Source organism: Triturus cristatus, chromosome 11, assembly GCF_964204655.1.
Source record: "Triturus cristatus chromosome 11, aTriCri1.1, whole genome shotgun sequence".
NCBI lineage: Eukaryota > Metazoa > Chordata > Amphibia > Caudata > Salamandridae > Triturus > Triturus cristatus.
In genome coordinates, this window is record NC_140594.1 from 403,317,230 (window position 1) to 403,333,354 (window position 16,125).

General features: G+C 44.8%; 1 protein-coding gene across 4 annotated transcripts in view; it reads left to right on the top strand.

Moving 5' to 3' along the window:
* SLC20A1 (solute carrier family 20 member 1) overlaps positions 1 to 12,715 on the top strand; it is a 37,832-nt gene extending 25,117 nt beyond the window's left edge. For all 4 annotated transcript variants that reach the window (XM_085635793.1, XM_085635796.1, XM_085635794.1 and 1 more), the window contains exons 5-11: positions 1,032 to 1,128; positions 4,129 to 4,248; positions 5,461 to 5,739; positions 6,158 to 6,716; positions 7,945 to 8,130; positions 11,383 to 11,467; positions 11,794 to 12,715. In XM_085635793.1, coding sequence (XP_085491919.1) covers positions 1,032 to 1,128; positions 4,129 to 4,248; positions 5,461 to 5,739; positions 6,158 to 6,716; positions 7,945 to 8,130; positions 11,383 to 11,467; positions 11,794 to 11,949 — 1,482 coding nt within the window. In that variant the 3' untranslated portion in view covers positions 11,950 to 12,715. The remainder of the gene's footprint in view (positions 1 to 1,031; positions 1,129 to 4,128; positions 4,249 to 5,460; positions 5,740 to 6,157; positions 6,717 to 7,944; positions 8,131 to 11,382; positions 11,468 to 11,793) is intronic.
* The last annotated feature ends 3,410 nt before the right edge of the window (positions 12,716 to 16,125 follow it).

Here is a 16,125-nt window from a genome sequence, read left to right on the forward strand (position 1 = left end):
ATCTATTTCCAAATACATAGGGACAGGGTTGTCCTGTGCATCCATACTTTGAATGTATAACAAGCCCTTATGTACTACATTGATAGGACTAGGACTTTTAGAAAGACCCAACAACTCATCCTTCCCTTTGAGGTTTGGGGGAAAGTCAATGCACAAATCAGGCATTGGCAGATGGATAGTTAAATGCATTCAGACATGCTATGCTAAAGCCAAAAGGGTTCAAACCCACTCCTAGTGCAAACCACTTAAAGAAAGCAGTCTCTATGGCCATCTTGTGGTACATTCCAGTAGCTGATGTATGCAAAGCAGCTACCTGATCTACACCGCACTTTCACAAAACATTACTGTGTGGATGTTCTAGCATGCTAATAAGCCAATGATGGTCAAGCAGTTCTTACATTTTTCAAAATGACTGCAACACCCACAGGCTAGCCACTGCTTTTGGTGAGCACTGCTTTCCAGCCTATACACAGCATGTGTATTTACAACCACACGTGCCACTACACGAAAATGTTACTTGCTAATGTTAAGCGTCTATTTGTGGAATTTAGTGCTGTAGATTCACATGCGCCCTCCCCTGTAGCCTCTGCCCGTTGCACTATTCTCGATCTTTTTCCTCTTATGCATGGCCATCTCTCTACTTATCACTTCGTTTCATAATCCATCCTCACCTGGTGTATCGGAAGAGTCTTAATGTAGTCAATGCCCATGCACATTATCATGCAGAGGAGAAATCGCTCTACCTTTGAAGAAGAACAAATTGCACACATCCAGGCCTAAAACTAGATGGCCGGATTATGCACAGCATGTAAATCTACAAAACTATATGTCATAAACAGAAGCTTACAGGGTAACACTTTCCTTAACGTATTTCACCAATGAACATTTTCGAGCAGTGTCTCTCACCAAAGAGAAATAATGAATCTTGATTTAGTTTTGTTAAGGAATTTAAAATGTTATCTCCTTCTACAGTGAACTGGTCTTTGGATTTTGTTTTTTTTTAATAGAAATGCTGTTCTTTTGTTTTGTAGGCTGATCCTGTTCCCAATGGACTGCGAGCATTACCAGTCTTCTATGCCTGCACTATTGGCATCAACCTCTTTTCCATCATGTATACTGGTGCACCATGTAAGTACAAAAGGGGATTAGCTTGGCACGAGCACCCGTGTTGATGGTGTAGCATCTAGGCTAATCTCGTGAAAGCAAGAGGCTGGTTAAATCTGCTAGTTTGATATGCTTCCCAATCCACAAGCGCCGCATGCTTTTCCCTCATTACACATTTTACGTATTTTTAGGTGTGCTTTGGGTACGCGTACAATGCCAACAGTAGTGTTTGAGGTAGGGGGGCCGACTGGAGTTAATGGCAGTCGGCAAAAGAGCAGGTGACTTATACTTTAAGGGGTAAATGGTGTAGGGATTGCTATTGGCGAGAACCTTTCTTGTTTCTCATTTTGGTGTTGGTGGCAGTAGGTGTAGTGTGCTCAACTGAGCGTATGGCAGTAAGTCTGTATTCTATACTCACGGGCATGGCATGCGTTTTTATTCTCTTTAGAACAAACTTGATGGTAGCCTGTGGTCTTCCCTTGGAAAGTAGGAGGGCTGCATGTTGGCCAACTGTGTGTTTTTTATATATATATATACATATATATATCTATATTTTTTATAACTGATTAAGGGAGATGGAGAAGCTGTCACCTGTTCAGGGCTGCCACCTTATGGCTTGATCATGGCTGCACATAACCTCCATCTCCTAACGGGATTGACTTTATTCCCGACTGCTTTGGTTTCTCGTGACCAGTCTCTAAAAGTACTTTTACATTTTTAAACCCAGCCAGGCTCCCTTCTTTGTTCCAGGTCCTAGCATATTTAGGGGGTTGTGGCAGGCAGGGGTGGCTTGACATGAAGTATACAAATGTTGCTTGCGGTTGGACTTATGCATGGTTAATGTATTGGCAGCCTGTTTTTTTTTTGGGGGGGGGGGGGGGGGGGGGAATATTTTCTCAACTGTACTTGGCGTGTTGCAAGTGAGGTTTGCTTGCTGGCCAGTCAGCAAGCACTTTACACTTGACTGGGCTTATTTGTTCACTTGCATTTTATAGCTGTAAAGTTGTATCTCTTTGCTTTGTCCCTTACTGACCACGCCAGTCGGTGGCCTTTTGCGCAGCCATTAACGAAAACCTGATTTAACTGGAGCTCTGACTTTGATATTGGCTACAACTAGTGCGTTTATTAATTTGCATAGCCCACTTCTGACTGGAGGTGCTTTAGCGGGGCTCACTTAGTTGCGGTGCAGTAGAGTACAACATTTGGTGTTTGTAAAGGAGAGCTTGTGCTCATGTTTCATTCAGATTCCTAGGATGTATCCTTGAAGCTAATAAATATATGGCTGGCAAATAAGGAGCAGCAGCGTCTGTTTTGTACTAAGTAATTATTAAAATGGGTTTACTTGGCTCTTGAGCATGCTCTCCCTACAGAAGTCTGCAGTTGCTGTGATCTGGTAATCCAAAGTTAATTTGCCTTTCATACAGGTGGGGTTACTTTTCGAGAAGCATTTTCTGTTTGGTATTGATTATTATTAACGGGGTTGGAATGTTATTATTAACGGGGTTGGAATGTCTTGACACTCTAGTCCGGCCTTCATGTGCTTCGTTCCCCCCCCTAAAAAAAAGGGGGGGTGAAGTTCGTATGGCTGCACGCCACTCTCCTTATTGAAAGTGGGCACAAACATATTTGTGAAGCTATCCCAGACTTGTTTACTAAATACTTGTTTTTGCATCCTTAAACTGATGGGCTTATGTTTGTCAGTACTTGGCTCTGTGAAAAGTGCTCGGAAGAGCGATGCCGGAGTGGTCACGTGACCGGCTGCACCCTTATCTGTGCACTGCACGACTGAAGCTCAAGTGCGGGGTGTGGCGCACAGACCGATAATGCAGGCGCCCTCTCTATATAGTTTTCTTGAGACCTCGCACTGCTGCTGGCTTGGGGGCTCGATACAGTAGCTGCTTTCTTCCTTGATTAGATTAGTGTCCTCGGAAAAAGTTCTATAAATAAATTGAAGGCCAAAAGTAATTCCCATAACTTGCAGTTACTTCGCCATTCGTCTTCCCATAAGATGGCTGGGTTGAAACCGCTTTTCAGAATCTAGGCAATTGTGAATGTGAAATGCACTGTCACTCCGCCAAGGACATGGCGAACTATCGCGCTAAATGCTGCAGCTTGGTTCTGCAGTACTGCTTGTACAGATGTAAGCGCAGCGTAAAGCCACGCGGGTTTATTGCATGCTCTTTTAAGCGGATTAGCCAACCGTCGTTTTTGAGGTTAAAAAAACACACATAATTTTTTTTTTTTTTTTTTTTTTGTCGGGCGCGCAACAAATATTGGGCTGAAAGGGCTTAAGCCCCCGCCCCCCAATGCCCCCCCCCCCCCCCCTCACCGACCACCGTCGTCTCATCCCTGGCGCACACAGCCGCACCCTAGTACTTCACAGGTCTTTAAAAGACCCTTTACTTGAAAATGAGGCTTTGTTGTTCTTCCACCCCTTCTTAGAGCCCCTGCAGCTCCTCTCTGCCTATGGCTTGAAGAATTGCCCCCCCCCCCCCCCCCCCCCCGAAATTTTCTCTTGGGGCCTCCCACCACCCCCGAAATTTGGCTCAGTTGCATGGTGGTCTCCTTCACAGTGGATGCGGAGTTTGCCAATTTCTGCACTTGCTCACTGGAAACAGTTGATGGATGTCTAACAGTGTTCAATTCATTCTCAAAGTAAATGGGGAGACGGTGGTGCCTGTATAGGGGAGGTGGAGGTAGCAGAGGGTTAGTATTTCTCGATCCTTGCTATCACGATAAACCTCCAGTTATGCGGACCTTAAAATCCATCAATCCCCATGTCAGCCAGATATTTTTTCTTTCTTTTTTTTTTTTTAGGATTAGTTTCTTGACTGAGTATTTGACAGGTCCAGATATGCGGCCGTCTCCTGATTTAAGGACTGTTCAACTCTGCTTAGCGCATTTTTTCCAGGAATGCGCGATGATGCCCGTAGAATGTCAGCTAGAACCATTAAAAGTAATGTTTTACTAATAAAAACGTGTTGCTGGGAATTTTTGGAGTCTAATGGTGCTTTTATTCCGCAGTGCTCGGCTTCGACAAGGTTCCACTGTGGGGTGTTATCCTGGTTGCCATGGGATGTGCTGTGATCTGCGCGCTTATTGTTTGGTTCGTCGTTTGTCCACGGATGAGAAGGAAAATTGAGCGTAAGTAATACCATTCCATTTCTATTGGAACAATGTTTATGGGGAGTATTCTGGTTTTGATTAGACGGTAATTGTGTTACAAAACACATTTTAAGCCTTCCTGAGAGAAAATGCTGTATTTGTACATCGTATTTGTTAAATTGAATCGCAAACTTGCGCTTTTTTTTGTATTTAGTAGACAATGTACATGGCAAGCTCCCTCTCACCTGAGGCGTCTGAATCTACTCTTTTTGAAGTTTGTGTAGAGTTTGAAGTGACTGGGGCTCGAGGCTTGGCACTGCAGTTAATTTGCCTTCCTTTAATCCAAGTTCACCATGGCTGGCTTGTCTCATTAGTCATACCTAGCTGTTGCTATATTCTGGGCATACCATGTCTGGCTCATATTACGGACGGCCTTGGAGGATTATAGTGTGCTGCACGAGCCCCCTTCAGGACACTGGAAGAATCTAACCCTGCGGCGTTGCGTGGGTTAACCTTTCATGCGCTTCCCAGGATAGCCTAAAGTTGAGATTGAATCGCACTGCTGATGGTGCAGGTGGCAGCACTTGTCACTCAAGGGTGGGGGTTGCGGAAAGTACCCTAGTAACCACTCTTAGCATACACAAGGTTTGTTGTGGCTGATAATTTATAGCTTCAAAATACAGTTTAGGTCCCCAAGGATGGTAGAAATGTGTGACTCAGATGGGAAACTTTAGAAGGTCATGGCTTATGTACCTGTTGCACAACAACAGTACTGTTAGATCACTGAAAGCGTGAAATACTAAGTATTTAACTGGACCCTTAGTTCAACACTATTGTAACCTAGTTGGTTACACCATGCAGTGCTGCTCCTAGAAACTCTTGAACGTTCTACCAGCTGAGCGTGATGGCAGCCCTTAAGCTTGAGGCGCTCTGCTGCACTGTTCTCAGCGGTCAGAGGAAACGCTGTAAAGATGCGAAGTAGCGACACATTTTCGGTAATGTAAGGACGCTGTGTAATATTTGCTGATGTTGCGGTCTTTCACTGTATAATCTGAAAGGCCTTCAACTAGCTTTGTGGGGACTAATTCTCGATTGCCAGAGTTTTTTGTTTTGAAACTGAAGGAACCCATTTCAAAAAACGCAGTTCAGAAAAGCTATGGAATACTGTGCATGGGGGTTTATGGTATTTGACCCAAGCCTATGAAATGCCATTGTTGGGAACTCCTACTCCAGTGTCTTTTTTCTCAACAGGGCACAAGTCTAGTCCTTCGGAAAGCCCACTCATGACCATCAAGTCCAGAGAGCGGCACTCTTCCTTGCGCAAATCGGACCCTGAAGAGGTGAAGATTCCCCTTTGTAATGGCATCTGCATTGAGAACAAGGGCTCCGTGGAGTGTGGGGACACGCCTGTAATCCCCAGAGCTGCCGCAGAGGAGAGGACCGTTTCTTTCAACCTGGGAGACTCGGACGACGTGCCTGAGAGGGAGAAATCCCCCAGCCAAGAGCTCAAGGAAACCAACATCGACAGTGGTGAGTTTGGCCAACTGGCTGCACACCCCAAACTGGACAGATGACGATTCGGTTTCTAGCAAATCCCTGTTTGTATGTCTAAATGTGTCAATTGCGTCTCATTATCCATGGCAGTTGAGTTTTCTGTCGCCGCCTGAAATCCCTGCTTTGAGGGAGTGGCGTTAGTTTTTTTTTTTTTTTATTGGCAGGCCAGCTTGCCCCTTACACTTCTGCCGTCCTCAAGAAAAGCTCACAAATGATTGTATGGTGAAGGGGACCGTCGTTTTTACGGCAGCTCCGATGGGTCTACCGTTTTTGTTATGGAATGTATTCTCATCCTTTATTTACATCATGCAGTCCATCTTCCATGCTTCTAACGCCTTTCACTTTACCCAGCTTGTAGCCTGCCACTAACTGGTTTGCCCTCTTCTTTTTCTAGGTCGTGTACAATTGCCGAGTGGGAACCATGTACAGTTCAATCAAACGGTCAGTAACCAGATTAACTCCAGCGGGCAGTATCAGTACCATACAGTGCACAAGGATTCTGGCCTGTACAAGGACCTGCTGCACAAGCTCCATCTTGCGAAGGTGGGCGACTGCATGGGGGACAATGCTGACAAACCCTTGAGGCGCAACAACAGCTACACGTCCTACACCATGGCCATATGCGGCATGCCTCTGGATTCCTTCCGCCCGAAGGAGAATGAACCAAAGGGGGACGAGCTAGAGAAGCTCACCTGGACTGGAGCAGAGAACAAGAAGCGCACGCGGATGGACAGCTATACCAGCTACTGCAATGCAGTGGCAGACCCTCTCCCAGAGGTGGCTGAGGTAGACGAGAGCAAGGTGGAGCTGGAGCCTGAAGATCCGAAAGGCAGCACCCACTCTCTGGAGGAATGGCACGATCAGGACAAGCCAGAAATTAACATGCTCTTCCAGTTCCTGCAGATCCTCACTGCCTGCTTTGGCTCCTTCGCCCATGGTGGCAATGATGTCAGGTCAGTGGATTTCTACCAGTTGGTGACTTAGCGCTCTGCTTTTAGTTGTGCTTAAATAAGCCTATCGCGTTGTATTTGAAAACCGTCTGGGAGGGGAGGTGAGATTGAGCAGTGATTGGAGCACAGCCTAGGAATGTGTAGGATGGAAATCGAGTTGGTCTCCATTGTGCGCTGGTGTGTTCTAAATGGGGAAACACAGCTGCCCTTGTTGCTTTGACATCCAGTGGCCCGTTGTTTCTAACTGCCACCCACAAAGACAATGCCTGTTTGTTCTGCACGAAAACAGCTCGAAACGGTTTGTAGAAGCCACTGTAAAGGGCTTCGGTCTAGTATAATGCCCCTTGTGATTGTGGCTTCCCACTACTCCTGCGTGCTGGAACAAACCTGCAATCCATTGTTCTACCTGCCTTCCTAGCTAGGCTTAGTGGTGTGCCCGAAAGAGCTATGCAGTTAAGTTTCAAGCCCATAACGATTAGTGCCTGCCCCAAGCTAGTTTTACCCTTTACCGTAGGCGCAGTTTAGTTGGAGGAAAATATCCTTGCAGCAATGGTACTTCTAACGCCACACTTTTTTATTTAGTTTAAAATATATATATTTTTATTAAAGACTGGTTATTGGAGATTGGTAGTTTAAGCAAGGATTTTTTTTTTTTTGTGGTGGGTGGTTCCTGGGTGGTTCCTTCATGGACAGGCTTAACTTTACGGTAGTATGCTTACACTTATTGGTGCCACTTGTGACCTATGGTATTCTAGAATGACAATTGTGTAATCGAACACCTGATAACACTGATATGTAAAAGCAAAGTCCAGAAATGCTTTAGTGGTGTTCCGGTGACCAGATAGCTTTAGGTCACCCTCGTTCTGTCCAAAAGGACGAACAGTTTGGCCAATCGATGTAGATTTTTAAATGTACATTTAAAATGTATATTTAATTCCCTTCGACCTAGTTGTATGCATAGTCTGGATTTAGATTTTGGAACTGACTCCTAAAGCATTAGCTCCATAGGAGTTAGTTGTGAAACTAGTTGACGACAAGCTGTCATCATGTCTGGGGTACACACCACTGTATTTGTCTCTCTAGGTTTGCAGTCACAGTATTATAAAGCAGTTTAACTTGAGTTCCTTTACTCCCAGAAACTTCTAGTGTTTTTAGCAGTGATGAGGGTGAGTTAGGTGTTTAAGGTTTCTGTGCGATTGCTGTTTCTAACATGTGAATGTTTTCCTTCCAGTAATGCCATTGGACCCCTTGTTGCCTTGTGGCTGGTCTATCAAACGGGTGACGTTGCTACCAAAGCGCATACTCCGATCTGGCTGCTACTGTACGGAGGCATAGGCATTTGCATCGGACTGTGGGTTTGGGGCAGGAGAGTGATTCAGACCATGGGCAAAGATCTAACGCCGATCACACCTTCTAGGTAAGAGCAAAGACTTAATTCGAACGGCTTCTTTCACATAACTCCTTGCTTTGCTTTTTCCAACTCCTTTCAGTGTAAACTCATTTAGAAGCTCATTTTTCTGAAGGGTTTGTAGTGGAATTCAATTCGAAACTTTTTCTTGTAGCTTTAATTGTTCTTTGTATTGGAAGGTACTTAAAGCCCTTCTAAACTCTACCTCTTGATTTGTGTTAATATTTTTGTAAAACGGCAAATGGTTTTGAGGTTTGGGTTTTGCATGTTGACTAGTGCTCAAACAAAGATATGGCACAGCATAAGCAGACGAAAAGTATCCTTTTTCTCACACAACTGGTACAGCATTTCTGCATGCAAACTGATCACACCACTTCAGCACCCCTACCTACCTCCCCGGAATAACCATTACCACACTCTTCAGCAAGTCTCAGCTGCACCCACATTCTCTGGGATGCACACGAGTACTGGTCATTGCCCATGTGTACATCCAGGAATGGCTATCACCGTCATGATTTTGTTTAGTTCCTCAAAGTGTGTTTTGTTGGTACACGTAATGGATCTCGTTAATTTTATGAAGGAAAATGCTTAACTGGGCACGTATTTTCTCGCCAGTTTAAAAATTCTAACCCAACTAGGAAAGATTTGCCTCCTTTACCTCGTATGCTCTGCACTTTAATGTTTTCACCGTATTACTGTATGAAGTACTCCTTGGAACCTCTCTTCTCTGCAATATTTTTTGTGAATGAGATTAATCTTTTGGGACCCCATTCTGAACACCTGAACTATTGACCTCCGGCCTTGACTTCTCCTCTTTGAGATAGTTTGTCTCCCTGACCCCTTGTTACAGGCGTCCTACAATTCTTGGAAGCATTCGTCAATGACTATAAAATGGTGTGGGAAGAGGTTCTGTCCTTTAGATCTAGATTCTTTGTCGGTAAGACTAGGGAAGCTATTGATCTAGGAAACAGTTCAGTCTCTTGAAAACCTCTGCTAGTATTGGACAAGAAAAAGGTGAATGGATTCGAAGGGTAAAGCCACCTGAACGGCTATAAACGTCCCTAAGCAGTTATCGCCTCAGTTTTTGAGCACTAGGACCATGCTTTCTCAGATTTCTGGGCTGTTCCCAAACTCTCAAAGTAAAGCGCATACTCCATTGAAATCCTGAATTGATGCCACAATGTTAAAGCTGATCAGTTCAGCCATTAGCTCGTTGTCTTGGGCCCCTAGCTCTGTAACGTGCTGTCCGACCTGCCGAGAAGCTGTCAAGCTTTGACCGCCTTCTGCAAACATTTAAAAAAAACGTGGCTCTTCCAATTCTTGCATGTTTCTGGCCAAGCCACCTACCTCCTGTTCAGCGCTGGGAAACCTTGTTTGGTAGCACTGCACTTCAAAACCATGATTCCTGTTGAACTGCAGCTTGCGCGATTTCTTGGAGGCCATTCTTGTGGCTCAACCTCAGCTCAAATGTACTGCAAGAGATTCTAGATAGTCTCCTGTTAATCCTTTTTGGTGCTCCCTCTAAATCTACATTGACATGGAGGTCAAAGGAACTGAAGTCTTATGTGAAAGTATCAAACCAGTCTGCCTTAATCCGATCAGAAATTCAGCTGAACATACACACATGAGGGATCCATGTCATTCATTGGCTTTGTTCTAAATCTAATTGAAAAAACATCAGTCGGCCATGCTAGCTGCAGTCTAGTCCTTTCTGTTCACTAAAGGACTACCTACCGGAGGTGATTGATAACCCTTTGGCTACTCTGGCGAATGCCACACTGCAGTTTGTCAATGACCTAAACACTGCCTCCCCTTTTTCATACTGCCTTGGGTGGCAATCTTCTGGCTTTGTGTTGTGTGACCATGCTAATATGTGCTAGCTACTGTAAATAATGGTTACAGGTTAGGTTCTGGCGGTCTCCACACAGTTGTACGCTTACAAGACTGTTTCCAACATTGGCTGGTACAGAAAGCTTAACTCCGCAAAGCAGGTGGCAGATCATTTCTTAAGAGCCAAGGAATATACTATTTCTTCCTAGTGAAGTTAGAAAAGCGTGCTCCACCCTAGATCTCATAACCACCAATTCATAGACGGAAAGAAATGCATTCTGGATGTGGATACTAAACCTTTTCTATGCACAGCCACTGAAGGATGATTCAGTGATGGCAGTATTCAAGAAAACGAGTTGGCACAGTCACAAGCCCAGTGCACAACTTGGGCAGAAGCTGCTTTTGGAACAATATGCAGTCTCGCAATGTGATGAGCCCTGCACACATACTGGGAGCAGAAACTCCCAATTGTGGCTGGTACTACCTGGAAAGGATATAGAGCCGAAGCATAGCGTTGGCCTATTTAAAAGGAAGATTCTTCTTCATGCCAGAAATCTCGGCTTTGTGTAGTTTTGACAGAGCATTCCTCTGTAAATCTAACCCTAGAAAACTATTTAGCTTGGTCATGTTCCTGCGTACTTGTCACATGGCATCTTGCCTTCTAGAGGGCTAGAAACGTTTATTATGGCGGAAGAGTGCCTGATCGTAATGGCGACTGTACAGCCTCTTAGTGGATGCAGTCGTCATTACAGCATAAGTGGCCAGTTTTCTCTAGTCTAATATACGGATTGTCCCTGTACTCTTGCGAGCTAAAGCTCTATGGTCTCTGAAAGTTTTTGGTAGCCAAAACAAATCAATACTATGACAAACTGCGAACCTAATAAGGATGATTTGTTAATGGATTTTGACCTCCTATTTTAGATTCGAAAACAAAGCCTTAAGTGAAATGGAGTCCCAAGATTTATGCTGTGGCCGGAGTTCAAACCCGTAGATGAGATTGCGACTGATCTTGTACAGTCTGAGTGAAACCTACTACCGTACTAGACTAGTAATTTGCGTTGTAACTAATTAATCCGAATTGTCACAATGCTTGCAGTCATGTGCGCTACTGCAAGACGCACAGCAATGGATGTGCTTTTTGATGCTCTTCAAGTGTCCTCGTCTTACTCTCCGAATGCCATTTTACTTTAAGGCTATAGTTTTCTGCAATCCAGAGCAGTTTTAAGTTGGATAAAATGTCTTGATTTACTCGGTGCCCCTTACCTGAACTATTATCTAATAATGCCTTTACAGTATACATGTATGCACGGGTGACTCCTCAGTGCGTGCATGTCACGCATTGCTTGCAAGATCGGGGCATACTACCCTTTTTTTCGGTTCAGGAAGGAATTCAGTAATTTACCCTTGTGTTTTTTTTTTGTTTTCTTACAGTGGCTTCAGTATTGAATTGGCATCTGCGCTCACAGTCATGATTGCATCAAACGTTGGCCTTCCCATTAGCACAACACATTGTAAAGTAAGTATCGTTTCATTTGTTTTTAGGGGGCTAAAACATTGCTGTAGTCAGAACAAGGTCCTAAATGAGTATACGGTCTCATGGTGTATTTTTGAGGTATGAGGGAGACTGCTTTGTAACGCGATAGAGGACGCTTAATTCAACCGTTTGCAGAGAATACATTGCAGTGTTGTTTGGTTGTTTTTGTAGCCATGTGTAGATTTTGATCCTGTTTGCTGGCATTTCTATTAAGGGCACAGAGTTGTAGCTCCTTGAAATGGTGTTTGCGTGAACACGGTCGGCTTGGCTTGATTTGCCTGCTTCTACATGTTGCTTGTTTCTTTCAGGTCGGTTCTGTTGTCTCGGTCGGCTGGCTACGCTCGCGGAAGGCTGTTGACTGGCGTCTCTTCCGGAACATCTTTCTGGCGTGGTTTGTCACTGTTCCCATCTCTGGGCTAATTAGTGCTGCAATTATGGCCCTCTTCAAATATGCCATTCTCTGAACACAAGGGGACCTGGTGTAACCCTTTCTATCATCTCGGTGGACTGCACTTCCTGCTCCTCCCCTAATCGAACAACCTCATGCGTTACTAAGATTTAACCATCCTTCAAAACGAAAGTGGGGACTGGAGGGGGTGGACCATATCGGTATATTTGTGCTGTAAAACTGCTTTTATACTAAATATCTGACTGCTGTCTCCAAATCGTAGCTAATGTACTGTATCGCCATCACACTTAACTTCAGTGTTAAAAAGCTGTGGGTCACTGTATTCTTTTTATATCGCAACTTTAAAAACAAAAAAATCTCCCAGAAAATGCTTAGTTATTTTCTCCCACATTTTTGGGGGGGAGGAGTAGCGGGGGGTGGGGGTTAGAAAGAATCAAAGTACTGGCTGGCACAGTGAGTTGGTGCTCGTGTCAAGGCTCAGTCCTCTATCCATGCAGGTCCAGGTTGGAAATAAACGTGCACACAGATACTAGTCTAGCCACCATTTTCTTTCTTAATTAAAAAAATAAATAAATTGAAGTCAAGAGAACTGATTTTGTTTGAAGGAAAGTGGAAGGGTGTATGCAACCTTGTTCCCTCACTGGTTCGAGCGTGCAGCGATGCTGATTTGGGGGATGTCTGGCAGCAGGTGTGATGTGGTGTGCAGCCCAGAAGATTGGTCTGACATGTAGCAGGCTGACGTTTTCCAGCTTAAATCCATTTTCACTGGTTTGTTCTTGTTGCTGGTGGAATAAATAAAAATAAACAAGCATTAAAACCCACCACCTGTGTCATATCTTTTTTTTCTTTGAGCGCAATCTGCAGAGCATATTGCTGTTAAATCATAAAGACAGTGTTCTTTGGATTTCAACAGAATGGGATCAAGTTGATTTGAGTTGGTGATGAGGTGTATGAAGTTGAAATGCTGTGCGCCTGTTGAATTTAGTGACTTGAGTAATGGCTAGCCTGACTGTTTTATAAACTATTACTCTAATGAATCGCGCATAATAGTTTAATCATAAGAGCAGTCTGCATCCAGTCTGCTGTGGTTACATTTGAGAGCGATTATGCTAGCCAGCTCTACTCTATTGGTGATAGAGAAATTGAATCCTGGGTTACTACTTAGTATATTTAAGCCTTTTTGTGGCCGTTATTTTTTCTTACTACCTGCAATTTGCAAGGGAAAGGTGTGGAACCCAGGGAAGAATTGTGAAAGCAGTACAGCTCTGCCTGCCCCACTCTTCGGTATGCATTGAATACTTTGTCTTAACTGTAAAACTGGGAGCCAGCTGTGCTGCTGCATTTTTAGGTTTCGCCTGCACATCGCTTGCGCCGTGCTTGAGTAATCTATTTTCAATATAAACTTAAAAGGCACTTGTATTCCGCCTCCTCTCTCCTGGCTCCTCATTAGTTCCTGAGCGTGCCACTTACCTTTCCTCCGCTTCTATTGGCTGTAGCATATTTTCCTGCATTTACCAGTGGTTGTTCCTCGTCTGCTTCTCTTATCGGTTTCCTGCTGCCGAAATACTGTTATCCAGTATTAGGGTATCTTTCATAGATTAACATGCCTGAATCATTCGCCGTTGTCGGGATGAGAGTCCCCGGTACATAAATAAAGTAATGTCTCACTAGACATATAAAGTAATAGTGCAACTACAAAAAAGGGACTGGGGGTCTAAGAGGAAGCACAATAAGTGATGTGTATGCTGGTAGAAGGATAACTGTTCTTTTGTCCCTGGCAAACCGAGCTGAGCAAGATTTCCATCAAATTATATCGTTGTGATAGAGCTAAAGTGTCAAGCTCTGTAGGTCAGTATTATCACGTGGTAATCTGCCACTTCCAAGAGGGTAACCTCTAGATCATAAGGATTCCCTCTGTGGCGAGCTCATACGCTCTTCGTGAATGCCATTCCCAACCAAGGCAAGCAATTGATGCCACAGCGTGTTGAAGAAACATAGAAAAAACTGTGAAAAAAACTATGTGATGCAGTGCAGTGAGATTTAAAAAGGTTATGTGAAAAGACGTAAAGTGTTTTGGCAATATCTCTTTCCTCACACCTAGTAAAAACAAAAGGAGTTAACCAGGGTCTCCGCTACTGACTCATAGCAGAAAACACCATGACTCCTACTTCATGGTCAACATGTTTCAGCCCAAATGGAAATGATCCAGGCTTTCTTCAGGACCAAATCGCAGCTACTGCACATTAACCAAAAAACTTCTTATATCAAGACACTGTAATAAGAAGAACCATACAACCTCGCTTGATGCGAAACCTTCATTTACAGGATGCAATCATCACCTACAGAAAAATAAATCAATTATCATACTTTGTGCTTTTAGAAATGAGACCTACAGGCATAATGGTATGCCCAAAATGGCTCTAATATTCCGCTTACCCTGCATGGTCAAGGCTCAAACCTCCCCTCCCTGGAACCTTCCTCGGGTAAAGATGAGGCCCCGCTCTACAGAAAAAAGAGGGGAGAAAAAAGGGGGGGGGGGGGCTCTTCAACAATCAAATAAACCAAAAAGAAACCCTGTCTGAAGTACAGAGTCTTACCAAATCAAAATGCGCGTATCAATCGCACTACACTACCTTCCCGCTCTTTAAGACAAAAACCAGTCCAAGGTCAAGAAATTGTAAAAATCATTTCTCGCAGAAAATACTTGTATGAAATAGAGATACAGGCGCAGGCACACCTTACTATGTGCATACTGCCCTTCTCTTGATTTCCATGGATATAATGTTAGTGTCTTATGGCTATATATCCTCAATAGCCCACTATCAAAATTCAATTGATTAAGTGAGATAGACTCCATACCCCCAAGGTGTTCACGCCATTACACCACCCTGGATAATGATTATAGATGCCCTTCAATATATTTTTAGACTCACTACCCACTCGTGTGGCTAAAGACAAGTGGGCCAACAGTCAAAGCAAGCGTGATGTAAGTTAAACCACAGTAAGACTAAATCGCGGTTTCAAAAAGGAAGGCGAAAGAACGCCTTTTTGTTAGAAAACAACCTTAGCGTTGTGTCAACCGGGAAGGTTATAACATGAGATCACGGCATGAGTAGGCGAGTGTACAGTCTCGCCTATCTGGGGCTACTACAACGCTATACTCAGGGACCCGGTCTAGGGGGTTATATTCCTTAGCGATAGATAACTTTGTGTTCGAGGCATATGAGCTGCAGATCACACACTGAGGATAAGATCGCCATCTGGTGTTGGGCTCGGATGATTGCAGGTTGTTGTCTTCGGAAGAAGCCTTTGGTCACGAGGATGGTGATTCCTCCCCTGGACAACAGTGCGCATGGGCATCCACTCCATCGCCAGATTGTTTTTTTCCGCCATTGGGTTCGGATGAACTTTTTTCCGCTCCAGCAGAAAACTTCTAGCAATCAATTTAACTCCTTGATCTTCATTCCATCGACGTCAACATCAACTCGGACCGGTTCCGCAAGCGGCTGATGGACAGGACACCCTTCAAGAAATGCCCCCAGTGTGGAGCGAAGTTCCCCCACAGTGACCACCACGAGGTTTGTAACCTCTGCCTGTCGCCGGAACACAACGAGTCCACCTGTCCAGCTTGTTCCGCTTTCCGTTCGAAGAAGACCCTCCAGGACCGAAGAGCTCGACGCCATATTATGGCCAAACCAGCTCCAGAACCGGAGGACATCTTTGCTCAAGATGTTCCCGAAGACGACACCGAAGACCTCGAGATCGTGTCCGAGGCCGACGATTCAGATGACCTCATCACTCCAGGGCAGCGTGTGAGTACCACCCCCCCTGCCCCTGCCCCATCCAAAAAACCATTGGTCAAGACTCCGCCAGCTGGGCCCAGTCGCGACCGGAAATCCTCTTCAGAAGCCCCGCCCTCGGGCCCGGCTCCGAAGACATCTAAGCCTGTAGGTGGCTCGGGCTCGAGCAAACCTCACCTGATTGTGCCTTTAACACCCAAAAAACCACTGTCTGCACCGAAACAGGCTCCAAGACCGAAATCTCCTTCGGCACAGAAACGTTCCTCGGCACCGAAGTCTCCACCGGCACCGAAACGTTCTTCGACATCGATGCCTAAAAGTCCCTCGGCATCGAAGCATACATCGGCACCGAAGCATACATCGGCACCGAAGCATACATCGGCACCGAAAACTCAGTCGGCTCCGAAAAATCCATCGGACCCAACACATCC